This window comes from Zootoca vivipara, chromosome 5, assembly GCF_963506605.1.
Source record: "Zootoca vivipara chromosome 5, rZooViv1.1, whole genome shotgun sequence".
NCBI lineage: Eukaryota > Metazoa > Chordata > Lepidosauria > Squamata > Lacertidae > Zootoca > Zootoca vivipara.
The window spans coordinates 40,434,872-40,456,502 of NC_083280.1; the positions used below are offsets into that span (position 1 = coordinate 40,434,872).

General features: G+C 44.0%; 1 protein-coding gene across 5 annotated transcripts in view; it reads left to right on the forward strand.

Annotated features, from left to right (window-relative positions):
• MYO7B (myosin VIIB) overlaps positions 1 to 21,631 on the forward strand; it is a 56,794-nt gene that overhangs the window by 13,004 nt on the left and 22,159 nt on the right. For 2 of the 5 annotated variants that reach the window (XM_035132913.2, XM_060274657.1), the window contains 16 exons: positions 353 to 563; positions 898 to 1,033; positions 1,282 to 1,448; positions 2,566 to 2,619; positions 5,160 to 5,297; positions 6,088 to 6,240; positions 6,561 to 6,659; positions 7,742 to 7,836; positions 8,070 to 8,154; positions 8,740 to 8,958; positions 12,016 to 12,123; positions 14,628 to 14,795; positions 15,276 to 15,500; positions 16,673 to 16,834; positions 18,633 to 18,710; positions 21,008 to 21,135. In XM_035132913.2, the coding sequence (XP_034988804.2) occupies positions 353 to 563; positions 898 to 1,033; positions 1,282 to 1,448; positions 2,566 to 2,619; positions 5,160 to 5,297; positions 6,088 to 6,240; positions 6,561 to 6,659; positions 7,742 to 7,836; positions 8,070 to 8,154; positions 8,740 to 8,958; positions 12,016 to 12,123; positions 14,628 to 14,795; positions 15,276 to 15,500; positions 16,673 to 16,834; positions 18,633 to 18,710; positions 21,008 to 21,135 (2,226 nt within the window). The remainder of the gene's footprint in view (positions 1 to 352; positions 564 to 897; positions 1,034 to 1,281; positions 1,449 to 2,565; positions 2,620 to 5,159; positions 5,298 to 6,087; positions 6,241 to 6,560; positions 6,660 to 7,741; positions 7,837 to 8,069; positions 8,155 to 8,739; positions 8,959 to 12,015; positions 12,124 to 14,627; positions 14,796 to 15,275; positions 15,501 to 16,672; positions 16,835 to 18,632; positions 18,711 to 21,007; positions 21,136 to 21,631) is intronic. The other 3 variants (XM_035132915.2, XM_035132917.2, XM_035132916.2) reach the window with 3 other exon arrangements.

The window sequence follows — 21,631 nt, forward strand, 5'->3', positions numbered from 1 at the left end:
AGAAACAAATTGTAACCATTAGTATTGATGGAAGTTATGTTTTAAGTTAATTAATCTCCACACTGAAGATGATAGATTGAGGTCCACTGATACAGCTTCATGCTGAAATGAAAGTGTGTGGTGTTTGTTACTTGCCCTTGATTTATGCTGCATTTCATGAGAGCTGCCTGGTGATTCAAGATTTTTAGTGGATTAATCAGTCTTTTAATTGATTACTCAGCCAATTGCATTTCTCATTAAGTGTGTATTTTACCCAAACCTCAATATCTGAAGGCTATGAAGGACTAGAAGGGAAGATTATATTAATAATATAAATGTTCACGATAAATAAGAAATAATTGTGTCCCTGCAGTTTTGAGCAGCTGTGCATCAACTTTGCCAATGAGCATCTCCAGCAGTTCTTCGTAGCGCATGTCTTCAAGTTAGAGCAGGAGGAATACTTGGCTGAGCATATCACCTGGAGTCACATTGACTTCACGGATAACTGTACCGCCTTGGAAGTGATTGCACTCAAACCCATGAATATTGTGTCACTCATTGATGAAGAAAGCAGGTTCCCTAAGGTGAGCATCGTGTTTTTCTCCAGGCTGCCACAGGGAATTAGCTTTGTTTTTATTTCTTCTGTTGTTGTATTGATTTGTGTTGTGTTTTGTGAATCTAGCCGTGTAGTTTGGCTCTCTTGCTTTAAACATCTGGAGCTATTTGCTGTGCAGACAACCTAACGGAGACCCCCTCAGGTTTCTGTAGCTCTAAAATATTTTCTGACTCTAAAAATGTTATTGCCACATTGTCGCATCTCAGGAAGTCTTTTGCCACACATTTTCCTTGTTTGTTTTGAGCACGTATTAGCATCGTCCCCGACCTATTTTTAATCTCATGTTGTGGTTTTGCTTCCAGGGAACAGACACAACCATGTTGCACAAAATCAACAATCATCATAGCAGAAGCAAAATCTACATTCCACCAAGAAGTGTCCATGACACAGTCTTTGGTATCCACCATTTTGCTGGTGTTGTTTATTACCAGTCTAAAGGTGAGTCAAAAATAAAAGCTCCCTGTCCCGGCATTTCAGTTTAAAATCCTGCAGATTGATACTTCTTGGTTCATAAGCAGCTATTTCATTACTTTACTGAAGTGGTGTGGTGGGCAGGATCCATTTCAATGGAGTGGGAATGGCCACTATCAAAGAGAGGAGGGAGCATGGCCAAGGGAACTCAGTACAGTACGGAAATTGGCATCAAGCAGAAAGGATTGATTTATCTTGCTTTTCCTTTCTTATAGGTTTTCTTGAGAAAAACCGTGACATGCTTAGCTCTGACATCCTGCAGTTGGTTCATTCATCCAAAAACAAGTTCCTCAGACAGGTCTTTCAGGTGGAGACACCCGTGAATGTGATTCCTTTTGGCCGTGGGAGCATCAGGCATCTTGGAGTGGATCCCACCCTCAAGGTTAGCCCTCAAGCACTGACTTGAAATGTAGATGCACTCCTAGCCTCTGTTTCTTAGCTGCACTTTGCCTTCTGTGTCAATTTTAAGCCTTTGCCATATTTCAAATGTATAATAGTAGTAGTAATCCTGAGCTATTTATATTAGATATAGCTGCTTTGTCTTATAATTCAGAAAATACTTTCCTAGTTTGGTCAGAATATGCAGTTTTGTTATCCTAGGGTTACCAGATTCAAAACAGGAGAGTAGAAATATATAGCAAGCAAAGCATCTTCTACAGTTAGAATCACTCCTAGACTGCATACACACTATATCTTTAAAGCACATTCAAAGCATATTTCCCCCCCCCTCAAGGAATTTTGGTCACTGCAGTTCCAATTCCCAGCAAACCTTAACAAACTGCAGTGCTCAGAATTCTTTGAGAGGAAAAGGGTGTTTTGAATGTGCTTTGAAGTTATAGTTTGTACACAGCCTTGGCCTGTTGTGCAGGGATGGGATCCCCTGCAATTCTTGTATGACAGATATAGGGATGATGTGCATGTTTATTGGCTGCAAAACAGTGGCTGAGGAGGAGCAAGGCCAGTCCAACTAGTGCAGGTGTTACAATTTTGTAGTCATAGCACTGGCAAATCGGGATGAGGCATTTCTATGCATTTAGCCAGTGTGATGCATTGGTTAGAATATTGGCCCTGAACCAGGAAAACCTAGGCTTAGATCCCTACTCACCTGTGAAGCTCATTGGGTAATCTCGAACTAGTCAACTTCTCTCAGACTATCTGACCTCACAAAGTTATTGTGAGGATAAAATGAGATACCCTCAGAGTCTATGTTATCCTCAGCTATTTGGAGAAAGTATACGTGGTGGCTGTGCAAATACAGCCATCATCTTGCAATAGCATTGTAGGGACATTATTGCGGTGTTGTGCCAATGCAAGTGTTTAGGATTTATCCACATGATGCTCTTTTCAGATTTCCCCCGGCACTACCTTCAATCTACCTGTAGTGAAACATCAAATAATTGCTGTACTGTACTTATTTTATCCACCTGCTCATTTCCTCCTTTATTCTTTCAACATTCTACCCTTTTTTGCTCTCCCTTTTGCTCTCCTTTTGCCACCAGTCGTTGTCCTACCGGGGTTTTCAATCCAGAACATCACCTGCTGCCCTTGGACAGGTAAACTGCTTGGAGAAGAGATGCCCTGACTGGGAAATAAAAGCCCCAAAGCCATCACCTGGCTTTAATTATTTCTGTAGCAGCTGTGAGTTTGTGCAATTCCTATTTTATTTCAGTAGGCTGGAAGGGGAACTATTTCCTTTGGATTGTGCCTACTGTTGGAAAATTTCAGGCATTTCCCTGCAACTCTGACAAAGGTTGCTAAGTAGTTAGTTACCTGCAGAACATGCATGTCCTTGTTAGCCACATTTCCCCCATTCTGGAGCATATGCTCATGCTTACTGAACTTAAGCTTGTAGAAATAAGAAACTGCGAGAAATTGACATTGAGAGATATGCCCATGCCTAGATGCCCCTGTTTCTTTGCAGGAAAGCACCTTGTGTGTGTTTATCCCTCTCTGAAAACAACAGCTTCCACAATAATGCAAGGTTTCAAGGCTGCTTGAAAAGAAGCTGCCACTTGCCCTATTCAGATATTTTTCATCTATGTATACACACAGCTGCTCCTTTATCTTTTGCTTCTGAATTTTTTTGGGGGGTTGAAAACCTGAACCCGGGCTGTTTTGGGAGGAAGGGCAAGATAGATTTTAATCAGCAAAATTAATCAGAAGCCCCTTACCAAGCTGTTTCCCCCAGCAGTTTGCATCTGGCATTACAGGCACCAACAGTCAGCTGGTGGTGGCACATGCAAACCTCCCTTTCGCTGAGCCAGGCTTGTACATAGTATATGATATCACGTGTAGGACAGTTGGTTGTGCCTTGGCCTACATGGTCTCATGTAGGAGGACTGGTGGGCCTAATTAGACCTACAGGCTGAAGGTTTGCCACCCCTGGGCATAGATGTCCATTCAAATACAGAATGGAAGATCCTTCCTTCCCCCCCCCCCCCCTGCCATCCACATTTGTATTCCTGGTACATACACAATTGTATTCAGATATTTTCAAGCTATATAGCAGGCATAGGCAACCTTGGCTCTCCAGATGTTTTGGAACTTCAACTCCCATGATCCCTGACCACTGGCCCTGTTAGCTAGGGATCATGGGAGTTGTAGTTTCAAAACATCTGGAGAGCCAAGGTAGCCTATGCCTGCTATATAGCTTTCCAGTGCTTAAAAACTGAAGGAAATTACCAGAATAGAGTAAATATGTCCTGAATAATCACAATTCTTTTGCAACAGTTCTTCCAAAATATAAATATATAAATGTATAAACATTAAATATTGAAGTTATAGGAAAAATTTATGTAAACAATAAAAAGTCCACTTGTCTTCCTATTCCTAACTTTTTAATGTATCTTGTATTAACATTATGTATTAACCATTATTGACATTATTTTGTAACATTGCTACTAGTTTGTAATATTGCTACCTGTTCCCACAACTTCTTAATTATGTCAAGTTCATTGGGGTTTTTGAATGTTCATCCATGCCTTAGCATGCATAATTCTTGCTATGGTTAAAATATGTAATATGTGTTTATTCATAGTAATTTTGTTTCATTCTACCTCCTTTATTCTCTTGGTTGGCATGTCTTTTCTTCTTTAGACTTTTGTTCTGACCACAGTTATTGTTTTCCCCCCCTCAAAGCAGACAAGAGCTACCCCTATGTTATTTATTACTCTGTTGAATTAGCACATCTGAGTTGCCACTCCACCATTTTGTGGCATTAACACTATTACAGCGTTGAGATAATTAAATGTTCGTTTGTAACCTAGTTCATAGAGGGTGATTTCTAACTACGGTAATTGGTCTATTCTGAATATGAGTAATGCTGGATATTACCCATAGTTCTTCTTTAAACTGTTATTTTCTTTGTTTAAATAAGTCACAATATCCAACAGTAAGTATCAGGTCAGCTCCAGTAGAGACATATAATACCACCCTCTCTTTTACATTTGTCATTTTCCATTTAAACATCTATGCCTGTTGAAGAATTCTGAGCAGGTTGACTGTTGGTATTATAAACGGATGATTTCCTTTGGTTTGTGATTTTGGCCATTGGAGGGCAGTAGTACTTCATATATAAAACCAATAGGTCCCACAAACCATGTTGAAAAGGGAACCTCAAGTCTACAAACATAACAGGAGAGGCAATGGGTATATATGGTATGATCCACAGCTGCAGACACACATTACAAATGTCCACTGGGGGGACACAGTCGACAAAGAGAGAACTTGTCAGTCATAAAAAGTATGGCTTTTTATTAAGGGCATATTCACCAGCAATATTAAGAACACATTTTCTCTGAAATTGCATTGCTTGGATTGTTTTTAATGTGAATGCAAAGCAGTAAGAAAGGGCTTTTCCCTGTATGGTTGTATTAGCATTTTCATTATTGGTTTGTCTACACCACAGCACCAAGCAAAATGTGCCACATCAGCATTTTATTATTTCAGAGTAAACGTGTAGGATTGCACTGTGAATGGGTGCTCAGTCACCAAGGCAGTATAGAGAGAGAGAGAGAGAGAGAGAGAGTGAGTGAGTCATTCCATGCATGTGGGTGTTGAATTGATATTCAAGGCATGTGGTTTTTTCTCCCAGGGATCAGATACCACCAAGCGTCTCTCTACATTAGGGGGGCAGTTCAAACAGTCCCTGGAACAGCTGATGAAAATCCTGAGTAACTGCCAGCCGTATTTTATCCGCTGTATCAAACCCAATGACTACAAGAGGCCAATGGTAATATTTCATTGAAATATCTTGATCAAGCTTTTTTCAGTAGCATCCGTTGGTTTGAAGAGAAAGGACATTTGTTTGGTAGGAATTATACAGTTAGAGGCAGGGGATGGGGGCCAGTCCCTAAAAAAAACATTCCAATGAAAGGGCCAGCCCCCCCCCAGTTTTGCAGCAGCCGTGCATGTTGCAGGGCACACTTGTGTCACACGCACAAGCTGTGGGGTGCCTGTAGAACATGTCAGCACACCCCATAGCATGTGTGAGTGATGTCAGCATGCCACGGGGGGGGCATGACGGAAGCATGCCACAGGGCATGCTTTCACCATGCGCTCTCACAGCAGGGCATGCACAAACGGTGTGCTGACATCGCATGGCCCTGCCCCCCTCCCAGTCACAGGGGCAAGGTGGTGCATGTGACAGGGTGCTTCCAAATGAGCGCAGTTTCCTGCAGATGGCACATTCAGATCTAATTTTTTTTATGTGATTGGCATTCCAGGGTTCAATAGGCTGGCCCATTCATTTTGGTGAAAATTTGTATTAATAGGCAGGTACAAATGAGATGCAAGCAAGTGGGTGACTCTAGCAAATGTACGGCAAAATTGACATCCTTTGTTCCCTGCTGTGCTTGTTCTGGTATCCCAACTTGACTGAAAATGTGAAAGAGATAAATATATTTTTCACTAGTCCCAAGACGAGGTGTGAAAAGAATAAACAGGAACACTTTAATGTATATGATACAGAACCAAGGTTGTTTATGTGTTAAATTTTGCTGCGTGTTTTCTCTTATTTTCAGCTGTTCGACCGAGAACTTTGTATCCGACAGCTGCGCTACTCTGGAATGATGGAAACCATCCGGATTAGGAAATCTGGCTACCCAATTCGCTATGGCTTTGCAGAATTCTTTGAGAGATACCGAGTTCTGCAGCCAATGTCTTCTCGTGAGCAGGCAAGTTAGCAGGACTGATCAACCTTATTACTGCAGTAAGAGGCATATTGATTTGTATCCCTTCTTACTACTATATACATATCCAGTAAGCACATCACCAATAAGGGGGTTGCTTTATTTAAGCCTTTCTTAAGTCATCCTTTAGCAGTTGCCAGAATTTATATGGCAATATTACCAGTGATATAAATCTCACCAATTCTAGTGCAAAAAGCACTTCCAGGGTATGACCAGAACCTGAAGTGTCCATTTCTTAGTTATTTATCATGAGGCCTCTTAGCTTTCCAACCAAACATAAATGTGACAGTTGATTTACATTTCAGCTGAAGAATGATGCTCGCCAGTGCTGCATTTACATCTGTGAGAAGGTGATAGGAAAAGACGATGAGTGGAAAATTGGAAGAACCAAAGTATTCCTGAAAGTAAGTTACTGGTTTTATCTAACAGTTTTGTCCACTTTGAACAGCCATGGCTTTCCTCAAAGAATCCTGGGAAGTTTAGATCATGAAAGGCTCTGGGAGTTGTTAAAGGTAAAGGGACCCCTGACCATTAGGTCCAGTCGTGACCGACTCTGGGGTTGCGCGCTCATCTCGCATTATTGGCCGAAGGAGCCGGCGTATAGCTTCCAGGTCATGTGGCCAGCATGACAAAGCCGCTTCTGGCAAACCCGAGCAGCACATGGAAACACCGTTTACCTTCCCGCTGTAGCGGTTCCTATTTATCTACTTGCATTTTGACGTGCTTTCGAACTGCTAGGTTGGCAGGAGCTGGGACCAAGCAATGGGAGCTCACCCCGTCACAGGGATTCGAACTGCCGACCTTCTGATCAGCAAGCCCTAGGCTCAGTGGTTTAACCACAGCGCCACCTGGGTCCCTCTGGGAGTTGTTAGGAGACGTCTATTTCCCTCACAGAGTGACCCTCCCCAAAGGGATTGTTTGCTAAACCACTCAGAATTGGAGCTCTGTGAAGAGAATAGGGATCTCCGAACAACTCTCAGCACCCTTAACAAACTACACTTCCCAGGATTCCTTGGGGGAAGCCATGACAGATGATAGTGATATGACACAGCTTTAAATGTGTAGTGCAGATAGGGCCTATGTGAGAGCACTGTCCCCTCAGGTCTGTTTGCCTGATCTTGTATGAATTGTTTCTCATCGCCTCTCTTCAGCAGTATGTAGCGGTGCACAGGGTTCAGTCATAATCAGTAACACATTTTCTTCTCCTGCCCAAATTATTTCTGTGGACACCCATGCATGAGAAGAACTTACTCTCCATCCTGAAGCCAAGTCTACACAAGCTGACCTCACGGCTGTTGTAACATCCAGCCTAATTTTTGTACTCCACACACCCCTTGTTCCCCTCACCTGGATCTAGAATAGCTTGTATATTGTCCTATATACAAACTGGTTCTGTTTTGTTACAACCCTTTTATATGTGGTGATTTTTAGATTAGATTAGTTGGTGATAAACATGTGAATTATTATTTTTTCCATTCTTTAATAGGACTATCATGATACAGTACTGGAGGTGCAGCGAGACAAAGCACTCACAGAGAAAGCTATCCTAATTCAGAAAGTGCTGAGAGGGTTCAAGGAAAGGTAAAAATGCTTTTAAAGGTAGTAAACGAAATCGGATTGTTAATTTCCTTTGGGTATTTTACCCATGGGGAGAAAATTGCATTTTACTTGGGCTAAGTGCAAGTGGCTCTTTTGTGTGAGGTGGGTAGGAGGGGGCGCAGTTCTGGGTTTGTTCCACTAGACCCACTATTTTGGGATTAATATTAGCATATTGAGATTTGTTTTGTTTTTGTTTTAATTCCTTCTGCCTGCAGGAAACAGTTTTTGAGGCAGAGGCGCTGTGCTGTGGTTATTCAGACAGCCTGGAGGGGATACTGCTGTCGGAAGAACTTCAAGATGGTAAAAAGCTTGCATGGATCTTTCAGATACAGTTATCAAAATGGGCTCTGCATAGCCAGGCACACTATTCATAGGTTCCTACACTTAAAGACCTAGAACACTCAAACATTACTTTGGCTGGGTTTCAAAGAGTCAGCTGCACAGCTACTTATGGAACTACCGGTATTCCTGGAACTTCACACACCTCAAACTATATGGTGGGCTGCTTTTGAAGTGTTGCAAGTTGTGCTATGACATGACGTTCTGCTGTGCAAAGGGGAAAGTGTCAAAAATCCTCCTGGATGTGCTTTTCACATAGTTCTTTGGATCCCTGCCTTGATTCAATTGTTGTTCTTGTTTTTAACGTAACAACTGTCTAGGGTCTAACAGATGGCTGATTTATCTGGGGGGGGGAGCTGTTGCTTACATGTATTCCTGGTGGACTTTTAGTGTATATCAACAGAGGTGGATGAGATAAATTTGGTTTTGTCGCTGTAGCAAGGACCTCCGCGAGATGCTTTCAAAGACAATGGAATATTTATTTATTTGAAGCATTTTTAACCTGCTGTTCATTCATCTTATCCATTTCTTCTCTTGTGTGGTTAGATCATGTTGGGGTTTGAGCGCCTGCAGGCCCTTTTCCGGAGCAGGCAGCTCGTGAAGCAATATGAGGCTGCCCGGGCAAGTGTGATTAAGTTCCAAGCTTTGTGTCGAGGTTACCTGATGCGCCAGAAAACAGCTGAACAGCTGAAAGCTGTCTGTGTGATACAGGCTTATGCCAGAGGGATGTTTGCTCGTAGGAGCTTCCAGAGAATGAAGAGAGAGGTGGGTTTACGGTTGGATCATAATCAGCACTTGATGCATCATAGTAGGAAAGCTTGACAGCAGCCAAATCAATAGAGAATTGACCTAGTGATGACTTTAGTACAGTGGTACCTCGGGTTACAAACGCTTCAGGTTACAAACTCCGCTAACCCAGAAATAGTGCCTCAGGTTAAGAACTTCAGGATGAGAACAGAAATCGTGCTTCAGCAGCACGGCGGCAGCAGCAGGAGGCCCCATTAGCTAAAGGTTAATAACAGTTTCAGGTAAAGAATGGACCTCCAGAACAAATTAAATTCTTAACTAGAGGTACCACAGTATCCTCAAGGTACAAATTAACTGAACACTACATAATGCATTTAATCACAACTGCCTGCTTCCTACAGTTGAGGGTGAGGTCTTGGAACTCTTGACAAGGTGATAAGAACAGGATTATTTAAAATACATATCAATTCAAATTGTTTGTGTTTAGGCTTAGATATATTGGCCTCATTCACATGTCACAAGCCATGGTTAAGAGGCTTGTTTAGCTCTTCTTCACTGGAGCATGGAAGAAAAAAAAACCGCAACCTCTGCCTTTGCTTTATGTCCACTGAAGCATGTTTTACTGCAACAAACTATGATCAGGGAACCTTGGCTGCAGATCATGCATTGTTGGGAGTGAAACAAGCTGTAATCCTTGGTTTGGATGTATTGCAAATCCAGAGTACTTGGTTTGTTTCCTCCCAGTACTAGCAGGGAGAAGTGAAAAAGTCCTCTTAGGCACAGTCACACTAACCATTAACTATGGTTTACCAAAATGTCACTGAATGAGTTTTGCCTTTAGCACTTGCAATAAAATTTTTAAAAACCGTTCACGGCCAAAATGATATGTGATGACTTTAAAACATTAATTTTCCAAAATATGGTTGAGGCCTCTTAATCAAATGCAACTTTTTAAATACAGAATGAAAGCTATTGATTTATAAGGACACCAGTATAGATACTTAGTTTCTAACAGTAGTATTTACTAATTATAAAGGTGAAACTGGTGTTTTATTGCAGGGATAGCTCTGTTGGTAGAGTATGAGACTCTTAAACTCAGGATCATGAGGTTGAGCAAAATATTCCTGCATTGCAGGGGTTGGACTAGATGATCCTCGTGGTCCCGTCCAACTCTACGATTCTTATGTTCTTGATGCAATAATAGTGTATTCGTGGTGCATTAATTCTGCTTTATTAGTTGCTCTGTGCTTCCTCACTGCTACCATATTATTGCTGTCTGGAGAGGATATAGCTCAACAAAAGCAGAACAAAAATAAACGAGAACATTCCTGGTGTAAAAAGTTGCAGGATTTCAGCAGGAAGTTACTAGGTATGCCCTGAATGGAAATGAAGCAGTGTGACCAGCCCAAAACTTTTCCAGGTGCAAAGAGTATTGAAATTGAGATCACATGTCGCTCCCCCACAAGATCATGAGCACAAATCATCATGGATGCACAATAGAAAGGCTGTCTGGAAGGGGGCCCCAGCCACAGTGAGACTTTTGCCCTTACTACCGTGTTTCCCCTTTTTTAAGACGTAGTCATTATATAAGCCATAGCAGGATTTCTAAGCAATTGCGCGATACAAGCCATACCCCGAAAATAAGTCATACTGATAGACCCTTCACCCACTAGCAATAACCCCCCTCCTGCCAGCCAACTCCCCCCTTAAAAATCTCTCCCCATTTTGCTGTCGCTCCACAGACACATATTTCCTTTAAAAGCTTCTAAAAATGCACCGAACAGCCGTAGCTGCTGGCTGCCGAAGCCTTGTGATTTCTCTTCCCCGTTTCTGAGAGCATTTTTTTAAATAAAAAGATCCAAAAATAATTTTTTTAGCCAAGCTGTGTAAGCTCTACTTGGTGAAGGGGAGAAAAGTGGGGTGGGGAGGAGATGAAGGCACGAGGAAGAAAAGAGGGGCGATTGAAGAATGCAAAGGCTGTTTTCCCTTTTAGGGAGAGACCTCCGTGCGCGCGTCTGTCTCTCTCCCCCCCCCCTGCGTCTCTCTCTCTCTCTCTCTCTCTCTCTCTCTCTCTCTCTCTCTCACACACACACACACACACACACACACACAGCCCACCTCTCGCTTCCCCCCACCTTTCCCTAAATTCCCTTCCATTCAATGCACGTTGATTTCCTCTTAACGGGAATCTCCCGTGTCTGATTGTTGTCTCATTGCTTTTACCGGGCATAAAGCAGCCTTTTAAAAATCCTGCTGCAGTTTTCTTTCTACCTTATGCTGCTTGGTTGTCTGTGGAGCTGCCCCTTTAAGGATTTGTAAGTAGTCTGGATCGCAGTCCTTGCCTTGGGGACTTTTATTTATTTATTAAGGACTTTTTCCTTCGCTGTTTGCGAGCTGCTAAAAGGAGCTGCTAAACGCTGCTTTACACAAAAGTTAAACTGCCGGTCCTAACAACACGTGCTTCCTCACCTCGCTGGCTCAATTGCTTCTCAATTGCTACCATTTACCAAGTCAGCAATCTTAATTGCTGCTTAGCTGGCTTCTTTGTTCTCAGCAGGTAGCTTCTTTGCTATCAGTGCTATGCAGTGCTTTGCAGTGCTATGTTGTTGGAACTTCAGACAGTCTTGCAGTCTTGGGCAGCTGGCTGGTAGAGATCCTTACTTGCTTTATGTATAGGCTACTGCTAGGACTGTATCACACAGATAGATTCCATTATACTGGTTTAGATTTAAGAAGCTCCAGTGTAGCAGATTGCTATTAAGTGAGTCCCCACCTTGGAGGAGAGAGAGAGCAGCCCTTCGCGAACATCCCAGGGCCGGGGAGAGAGGGCTGCACCAGGGACGCACACACCTCCCTTCCCTCAGACTCGTAATAAAAATACCGGTACCAGTAAGACATCCCACCAAAAATAAGCCACCCTGTGGTTTTTTGAGAAAAAAAAGTAATAAGACGGTGTCTTAAAAAGGGGGAAACACGGTATATGCAGATGTTAGGCTGGGAATCATTTGGAAACGAGGGAGTGCAAAGTGATAAATCTGGCTAAAGACAACAATAGTAAGTTTCTGTTACCTGCAGCAGCAACTCAAACTGGAAGCCAGACAGCCACGCTTAAGGGAAGATAAGCATCTCCTTCCAATATTTGGAGCAAAGAAAGCAAGGGAAGAAGCGCTTAGAATAGAAAAGGTAGGTTTTCTCGGTTGCCGGGCTCTCATATATGATGGCATTCAGGCAGAAGAAACTCCCACAGAAGATATGCATGCTTCCACAGCAGAGCACATACAGCAAGTGGCTACATTTCCAAAGCAGAAAGACATGCATGTTGACGGAGAGTTCTGTCTATGCAGAAATATTAGGAAAGTTCATCATACACAACAAATGTCCTTCCATCTGTATCTGTTGTCACTACTTTGCCGTTTGTGAAAGTGAAGTTCATTTCACACATGTGTTATGGTTCTATAACAGGTGGTGGGGAATCTTTGGCCCTCCTGGTGTTGCTGGACTACAACTTCCATCATCCCTGACGGCCATGGTTGCTGGAGCTGATAGGAGTCGTAGTTTATCAACATCTAGAGCAGGGGTGTCAAACTTAAATTCATCGGGGGCCGCATCAGCAGTTTGGTCACCCTCAAAGGGCCGGTTGTGTCTGTAGGACTATGTGTCCACTCTTTATTATCATAAATTATTGTCACTGCATTCAATTATTACTGTTTTTTGTAATAATGTAAGCTCATTCCCACCCCCACGTGGATCACATTCCTGCGTCGTGGCGTGTGTGTGGGAGGGGATGTAAACGAGGGAAATTTGAACAAAAGGTGGGGATCGGCGGCTTCGGGGGGGGGGCTCAACTAAACCTTCGGCAGGAAGGAGAAAGCCACTGCTGGGATTAAAAACCTGCAGATGGAAAGAGGGCTTCCCTCTCCCGCCCTGCGCACACCCAAACCCCGCTAGGCAGGATGCCACACGCTGCAACCCACCCCATGCTTTGGAGAGGGGCAGGAACATGCGGTGCAGCGCCAACTCCCTGCTTTGCTTTTGCATCCTCCCTCCTCAGCGCCAGAGTCCCTTCCCCTCGCGCTGAGGGAGGGCAGCGGATTTCCCGAGGAGGAAGGCGGCGGCAGCCCCAGCGGACGTGCATCTTCGCCTCAGAGCTGCTCTTCCCCCCACGCGCGCTGTTGTCGTCTTCGCCACCGCCTCTCCCTACCGGGACTGCAGGCAAAGGAGGCTTGAAAAAAAAACCCCTCCCACCTACTCAAACCGCGAGGTGACTCCATCTGGAGCCCTACATCACGAGGGGCTGAGAGGAGGAGGCGGCAGAGCGGGAAGAGCAGGAACCCGTGCCGTCGCTGCTGCCTCCCTCCCGGCCGCCCCCCGGGGAGCAGCTCTGCCGGAACTGAGAAGCCAAAGGGCGGCTCGGGGGTGGGGGGCAGAGCAAAAGCCAGGCACCCTCCCGAGTGTCTATGAGGAGAAAACGGGGGAAGAGGGAAGAGAAACCTGGCTCCATCAAGAGAGCGGCTGTTGCGCTTCGCCTACTTCCCCCTCAGGCTCACTCTGCGTCCCTTTCGCCCGCTCGCTCGCCCACCTCCCGGATGCAGCCGAGGAGAGGAAGGGAAGCGGTGGGCGGCGGCTCCCCAGTGCCGCCTCACTTGCTCTCGGAGACAACAGCAAAGCCTGCCAAAAAAAATCCAGCGCTGCTCCGTCCCGCCGCCAACTTTGCCGGCGGCGCCTGTAGGGCTTTCTTACCTCCTCGGCGGGCTTCCTCCTCCTCCTCCTGCATCTCACTTCCCCGTCTGGCCGCTGTGCCACCGCCTCCCTCAGCCGCATTCAAAATTGAAATTCCTTGGCCAAGGCCGTCAGCGCGGCTCCAGCGCCCCGGCCTCCGCCTGCAGCCCCGCCCCCGGTTTTGACCCTCGGCCAATCGCAGGCTCCAGAACTACTGTCAGCGGCTATTGTCGGCAGCGGCTATGAGGGCCACATGACGAGGTCTGGCGGGCCGGATTAGGCCCCCGGGCCTTGTGTTTGACACCCGTGATCTAGAGGGTTAAAGGTGCCCCACACCTTTACTTATAAGGTCATCTGATTTTTTAAGTCAGAAGTAGCCAGGCAAATTAGTTTCACTGTGAAATCTTCTTGTTCCCTATATTTGAAAATGAAATAATTTGCTTGGAATCCAAGAGCATATGCTGGGTCTCAGCAAGCCTAGTTCCAGCATGCTACATACTGTATATGGTCAGGTATCTACTACTTGGATCTGCTATACCAAGATACCACTGTGCCTGTCCCTGGAAATCTAAAATTTGGTGACAGAAATTAGGCTTATAAGGAGTAGATTGCTTACAGCATTAGATGAATCTGAAGAAGTATCTGAAGAAGTGTTCATGCACATGAAAGCTCATACCTATGACAAACTTAGTTGGTCTCTAAGGTGCTACTGGAAGGATTTTTTATTTAGCATTAGATGAGATTTAGAAACATTTGATAATATCTGGTTCATTTTTGTATGTTCTGAGTAGCTGGCATACTTTGCTCCTGAGTATTCCAATATGCATTCTAGTAACTTACTTTGTAAACCTGTTTGTCCTCCTGGCCATGGAAATCCAAACTTGCACTTTGTGCCTATGAGGTTTTGGTATGTGTACAGATTTTCATTCCTGCAAGTTCCTACACGAATTCCTATAATTTATCCACAGGAACAGCCGGAAGAGGATGCTGAGAAGCTAAGGAAATATGATGCTGTTGACGACAAACATGAAACAATATATGATGTCATTAGTGACCAGGAAATGGTGGACAGAGTATTTGGTTTCTTACCTTCTTTAATCGGAGGCCAAGAAGGACAGGCTCCTCTGGGCTTTGAGGTAAGCAGCTGTAAAGTCAGCATTGTATAGGCCTGTTCACCCCCAGGGGAAAAAACAGCATATGAATTGGCCACCTGGAGATATTATCTTAATAGAGAAGGTGTCCACTATGCACACCTTACAATGATGCTTATTAATAGCCGACATTGACACAGTTTGGTAGAGGTCTTGGCTAAAGGGCAGGGTAGAAATGCCTCAGACAAGCAAACAGCCTTGCTGGAGCTTCGGTATAAAAAGCAGTTCACAGTCAGGACACAAGTGCAACAATGCTCTCTGACTCATGTTCTCCAAACACTGCCTCTATCCCAGAGGTAATGCAGCCATCAGGACTAGTAAGCACTGATGTGTCTGTGGGAAGGCAGAGAGAGAGAGAGAGAGAGAGAGAGAGAGAGAGAGAGAGAGAGAGAGAGAGAGAGAGAGAGAGAGAGAGAGAGCTGCTCTCTGCTTCTGTGTCATGGTCTGTGATTCTTTGCCCTACAGGACTTGGAGACAAAGACACAGATGTACAAGCTGACCGAGGTGGACCTGGATATGATCCCAATGGCCATGGAGCTGGAGGAAGAGGAAGAGGAGACGAGTGGTCTTGCAGAATATTCATTCCCAAAATTTGCAGCCACTTACTTCCAAGGTTCCTCTACACATACACACATTCGACGGCCGCTGCGCCACCCATTGCTCTACCATGAGGAGAAGGATGATATTCTGGTAGTGTAACTCTTCTTCGCTGTGCTGCTTAAGTTCTGCTGACAACACTAGCAGCACCCTAGATCTTATTCTTTTTTGCTTTGTTTCCTGCAGGCCACAAAATGTTATTATAGAAATAAAATAGATAGAGCACCGATGCTAGAATGCAAGATTTAGATTGTGTACACATCATACATTTAAAGGATGTTCTCCCCCTCTTAATAACCCTGGGAATTGTAGTTTACCCCTCACAGAGCTATACTTCCCAGCACCCGTAACAAATAATAGGATCATTTGGGAAGGCACATGCTTTAAATGTATGGTGTGTATGCAACCTTAGTCAATACAACTGCTAGATTAATTGATTTACAATATATTTGTTCAGTTAAAAGCAAAACCCTAATTTACTGGGCAGCAATTTTTCCCCAGAACTTCTTTTTAAAACACAGGTACTTTAAAAAATTCCACTGTCTCCCACACATGGGAGGGAATGCCTCATGCAGTCATTATCTAAAAACAAAGGTAGAATATGTATTTAGTCATATGCAGATTTAATACATGAAGTTTATAAGATTTACTGAATTGGTTTACAATCCTCCATAAAAGAAACTATCAGATTGTGTCTCAACACAGGGCAAACTAACAAGCTGGTTTTACAGTATTAGCGAAAACCAGTACAGTACCAGCTACTGACTGAACTGCTGCTGCCATAGCTACTGCTACTATTGTAGATTATATCACAAAGTTGTTATGGTTTCAGTACAGGCACATAAAGGTAAAGGGTAAAGGGACCCCTGACCATTAGGTCCAGTCGTGACCGACTCTGGGGTTGCGCGCTCATCTCGCATTATTGGCCGAGGGAGCCGGCGTATAGCTTCCAGGTCATGTGGCCAGCATGACTAAGCCGCTTCTGGCAAACCAGAGCAACACATGGAAACGCCGTTTACCTTCCCGCTGTAGCGGTTCCTATTTATCTACTTGCATTTTGAGGTGCTTTCGAACTGCTAGGTTGGCAGGAGCTGGGACCAAGCAACGGGAGCTCACCCCGTCACAGGGATTCGAACCGCCGACCTTCTGATCAGCAAGCCCTAGGCTCAATAAGTGCATACAAATACCCATGGGTAAAATATGTGACACGTTAGTTTTACCATTACTGTGCAAAACTATCTCATTGTGTGTCCTATCCGTATTAGGCATCTTTAGCCGTTTGGACCACCATCTTGCAGTTCATGGGTGACTTACCAGAGCTAGTGAGAAACACCAACAGCAAAAGCAGCTCTGAAGTGACTCAGGTCTATGAAAGCTTTGGCAAGAAAAACCAGCTGCAGCCCACAGGCAACTACAGTCCTGATGTGGTAAGAGGAAGGCATTGCTTTTCACAGATATAGTCTTATGAAAATTAGACCACTCCCCTTGATTTATTTGCATCTGAACCTTTTCACCTGTGCTGTTCTCCCCCAGAAAGTTACCCATAAAATTGTTATTTGCCCCCAAAGGTACTACTGTATTTGCAGTGGCATCTTGGGGAAGGAGAAAGATCTCAGAGGGGAAAGTCAGTGTGTAGGAATGATGACCTTTCACTCCACCCCCAAGTGTTGCAATCCTGAGCTGGACTGAGGGACTCTCACAACTCTTTTATAAAACAAAAAAAGGACGCTAAGTTACAAACACATGTTGAGCTTGGCCTTGATAACTGGAGGCTAGAAGTCTGCATTTTAATTTGCTACATTCAAGAACTGAAGCAGACCTACCAAAACTCCCAAGCTATATGTGGGGCTGTCAAGGCTGGGCTATGGGGAACAGCCTGGGGTGAGCTGGGAGAGCAGGGGTAGAGAGTAAATCCAGACCAAAGGAGAAACCGAGGCAGGACTGAAAAGCAGCCACAGGATACAGGCACACACCATTGCTTAGGAAGACCATGTTGCTCATGCAAGACCTAATAAGAAAGAGGAAATCTCTTAAAGTTCTTCCTTTCCTAGAGGATCCAATGACCCACCTAGATGATTGGGATGTCTACCTGAACTTGGAGATGCTAAATGGCCTTCATGTAGGTGCAACATACCAGGCAGCTGTAGACTAGAGCCAAATCTCCTAATTCAAACCCATGCAACTCCTGCCAGTAACACACACACCAAGAATTGCCATCTATGAGATGCTTGATAATTATCCTGATTTTGCAGCCATCATAGAGATGCAAAGCCAAGAGGGTCATTAAGTGCTATATTATATAACTGGTACAGTGTGTATGGACCAGGGGGTCTGTGTTTGATTGGTCAAGATGAAAGGAATTTTGCAGATGGCTGTTCCATGTTGTAGCTGGATTCTGGGGCTTAATTGTTAATTTCCTGCAATTAGTCCTTGCAGACTTGAATTGGTATAATTAATGAGGACAGGCTAGTTGCCTATGATTGCACCATTGTTAATTGTAACCCATTTTGGTTTGGAAGAAAACTGGGTCATAGTTCATTAGGACTCTGTTGTGTGAAAAGAAAGTCCTACATTCCATTTACATTACTCAGTACATGATTTATAGTCCTGGGAGGGGGAGATAGTCTAGTGTGTGATTCTTTTTTAAAAATAAAAATAAAAATCTGCAAAGTACTTAGCAAGCCCCTTGTCTCGCTTCTGACTACATTGAAAGCAGAGTTAGGGTTTCAGAGAAAGTGGTTTCAGAAAAGCCTTGGCTAAGCTAGAAAACAACCTAGCTCTGCTCCTCAAAGTGTTTTCTTCAACCAAATGTTTAATATGAAAGTCTACCAACATTCTAGAAAGTGTTTTTGATTCCAGGTGATCTGCTGGTGAATTTATTGAAGCCTGCCTAAAAGCCCCACATGCTCCCATGGCATCTTTTCCTCTCCCCTTCTCTGTGTGATTACCTGTGCCTTATGAAGAACTTGTTAAATCCGAAAGTTTGCAGTAGTCTGATATGTCATCCACGTGTGTCTTTCATACTGTGGGATCCAGAATCACCAGTATAACATATACTGTGGAAAACGAATCATTCTTATTTTGCATCAGAATTCTTGCATGTACTGCTTGAACAGAAAGTTCTCAGGAAACAGGGCTTGAGACTGTAGAGAATATTTTCCCTTAATTTAGCAGTTGCCACTGACTTTTGAGGATCGAAGTTCATAATGAACATTTCTGTCTTAGAGGGACAACAGGAAGGACAAGTTCTCCAATGTCATTTCGTCTGTGAAACTAAAACGCAGCTCCAAGCTGACTGGAAAGGTAGGCTATGTTTTGACATTGGATTTGAACAGTGTTATTTTTACAGAAAAAGAGGTGCCAGAAGAACTCACCACGAACGCCTCCCTTGTTCTCTTATAAGAGCAATGGTGTCCACCTGAGAGGTGCTGGAACTGAGTTCTGATGAGTTCCAGCTGGGGGAAAAAGCCCTTGTTTAATAATAAGTACTCTGGGCAACAGTATTTAATAGAAAAATTGCACATGAAAATATGTCCATTCTGAAAGCAAGGGGAGCCAGTGCTTTGAGTCAAGTGACCAGACTTGATGTTAAACGAAAAAAGAAATGTTTGTAAGAGCAGGACAGTTTGGTCGCTTGCACAGAACTCAAAAGACATAAAGAACCACAACCCCCCTTGCTGAACATTATAAAGAAGGCACAAAGACAATAGGTCATGGGTAGGCAAACTAAGGCCCAGGGGCCAAATCCAGCCCAATCGCCTTCTAAATCCGGCCTGCGGACGGTCCGGGAATCAGTGTGTTTTTACATGAGTAGAATGTGTGCTTTTATTTAAAATGCATATCTGGGTTATTTTTGGGGGGGCATACGAATTCGTTCATCCCCCCCAAAAAATATAGTCCAGCCCCCCACAAGGTCTGAGGGACAGTTCTGAAAAAGTTTGCTGACCTCTGCAATAGGGTGTGGGACGATTATGTCTCAAGAATTAAAAGGAAATGAAGGCTGCAATCCTATTCAGGACCAAGTCCCACCGAACACATTTTGTTGGCGCTGATCCTCTGATCAACAATAAATATGGTTTTACTTCCAAATAAGCATTCATAGTGCATCAGTTTGAATGAAGAAGTAAGAACGTAAGACAAGCCCTGTGAGAGCAAACAAGGGCCCATCTAGTCTAGCATCTTGTTCTCACAGTGACCAGCCAGATGCCTATGAGAAGCTCACAAGCAGAACCTGAGCACAATAGCACTTCTTGTCTTGCTGTTTCCAGGCACTGGTATTCAGAAGCATACTGAATGCAGCTAGTAGCCACTGATAGCTATATCCATGAATTTGTCTAATCCTCTTAAAGCCATCCAAGTTGGTGGTCGTCACTGCCTCTAGTTTAACAATGCACTGTGTAAAGAAGCACTTTTTGTCTGTCCTGAATCTTCAGTCATTCACCGAACATTGAATTGAATCTTTAAATCCCTAAATGGCTTGGAGGCAGGATCACTTCCTTCCATATGATCTTCATCAGAGGCCCTCAACCAGGTTCCCCTGTCTAGTGAAGTGAGTCAGATTCATAGCTGCCAAGGCTCCCATTTTTCGCAGGAAACCCCCGTATTTTGTTACCGTTTCCCGCTGTTATCCCGAATGGATTTATATCCTGTAAATCCCCCAGATTTGGATTTGGAATGCAGCTCTTGCCGGCGGCCATGTCCCGGCTCCCGGCTGTCTGTGTATGTCTGGACAGAAGCGATTTCTGGTGCCCAGACATGCAGACACGGGCAGCCCAGTAGCGGAAGTCACTTCTGTGCATGTCTGGACATGCATAGAAGCGACTTCTGGTGCCACTCTGCCCATGTCTGGGCACCGGAAATCGGGCAGCACCAGCACCGGAAGTCGCTTCTACGCATGTCTGGACATGCGTAGAAGCGACTTCCGGTGCCACGCCACTGCTGATCCTGGATTTTTCAATCCGGGAGTTGGCAGCTATGGTCAGATTATGTCAGCTGGGATAGCTCAGTCGGTAAAGCACAGGACTCTTAATCTCAGGGCCTGTAGGTTCAAAAGATTCCTGCATTGCATGGGGTTGGGCTACATGACCCTGGTGATCCTTTCCAACTCTACAATTCTATTAAAGAGATGACTTTTTAAGTGGTGGAACCCTGGTTATGGAATGCTCTCCCCAGAAAGACTCATCAGTTGCTTGCATTATGATCTCTCCAGTCGTTGGTTAAACCCTCTTCTTTCCCTTCCAGGTCAATTAATAATTAAGATTGAATGTATTTAAGTTTTTAGAACTCCTGTGTGTGTCCCCCCCCCCTTGCTATGCTTTAGTGAAGTTCTATTGATTTTATATGTTTTTGTGCTACTTTTGGTTTTGGTGATACTTCTGTTTTAGTTGATGACAACTTCCTATGCTCCTATATGTGAATAAAATTTAAATTAAGTATATATAGGAGATTCATGTGTGTGTGAGTGTAGAGGCAAGGGGATGGTTCCATAGAAGAGAATGTTATCAGTTATATGTAACAATTTCCTATCGCAGAATTAAGTATATTTATTGAAAATAACCTTTCATGAAAGAGGAGGAAAATGGTTTCCTGCTTCATTTTAGGTGGCCAGCCAGCTGAGCAATGGGGAAGATATGTTTCGGGAGGAAAGCACTGTGTCTGAGGGACCTATGTCTAACCTTGAGAAAGTGCACTTCATTATTGGCAATGCTATCCAGCGTCCTGCCATCAGGTATTATATATTAAGGGGCAGCTTACATTTTTAGATTACAGAGTACATCCAAATGACCTGCCAGAAGAGTCTGGGTTAATCTTAATTTCATCCATTTTTTTAACATTCTTTATATCTGGTATATTAACTAGGCCAACATTTGTCTGTGGCCATTTGCAAACTGAGATGGGCGCCACATGCAGAACACCACTCTTTTTAAATTGGTGGCAATAGGATGCTTCTTTCTAGCCTAATTTCAGCAAGGAGAGGGGTGGGAACAAGGACCCCGTGGGTCCCAGGAATGCCCTCTGGCAACCCCTGAATTAGGCATTCTTGAAAGAACAAGAATGGGGCAGAAATGTAGCATAGGGAGGGATATGTGGGATATGAGGGCCTTTGCCTCAGGCAGCAAAATGTGTTGAGCCAATCCTGCATATAGCCCTTAGGAAAATGTATTAAAAATTGTGTAGATCTCTACCAGATTGATCATTAGGTATCTAGGTGCAGCACTTCTTAC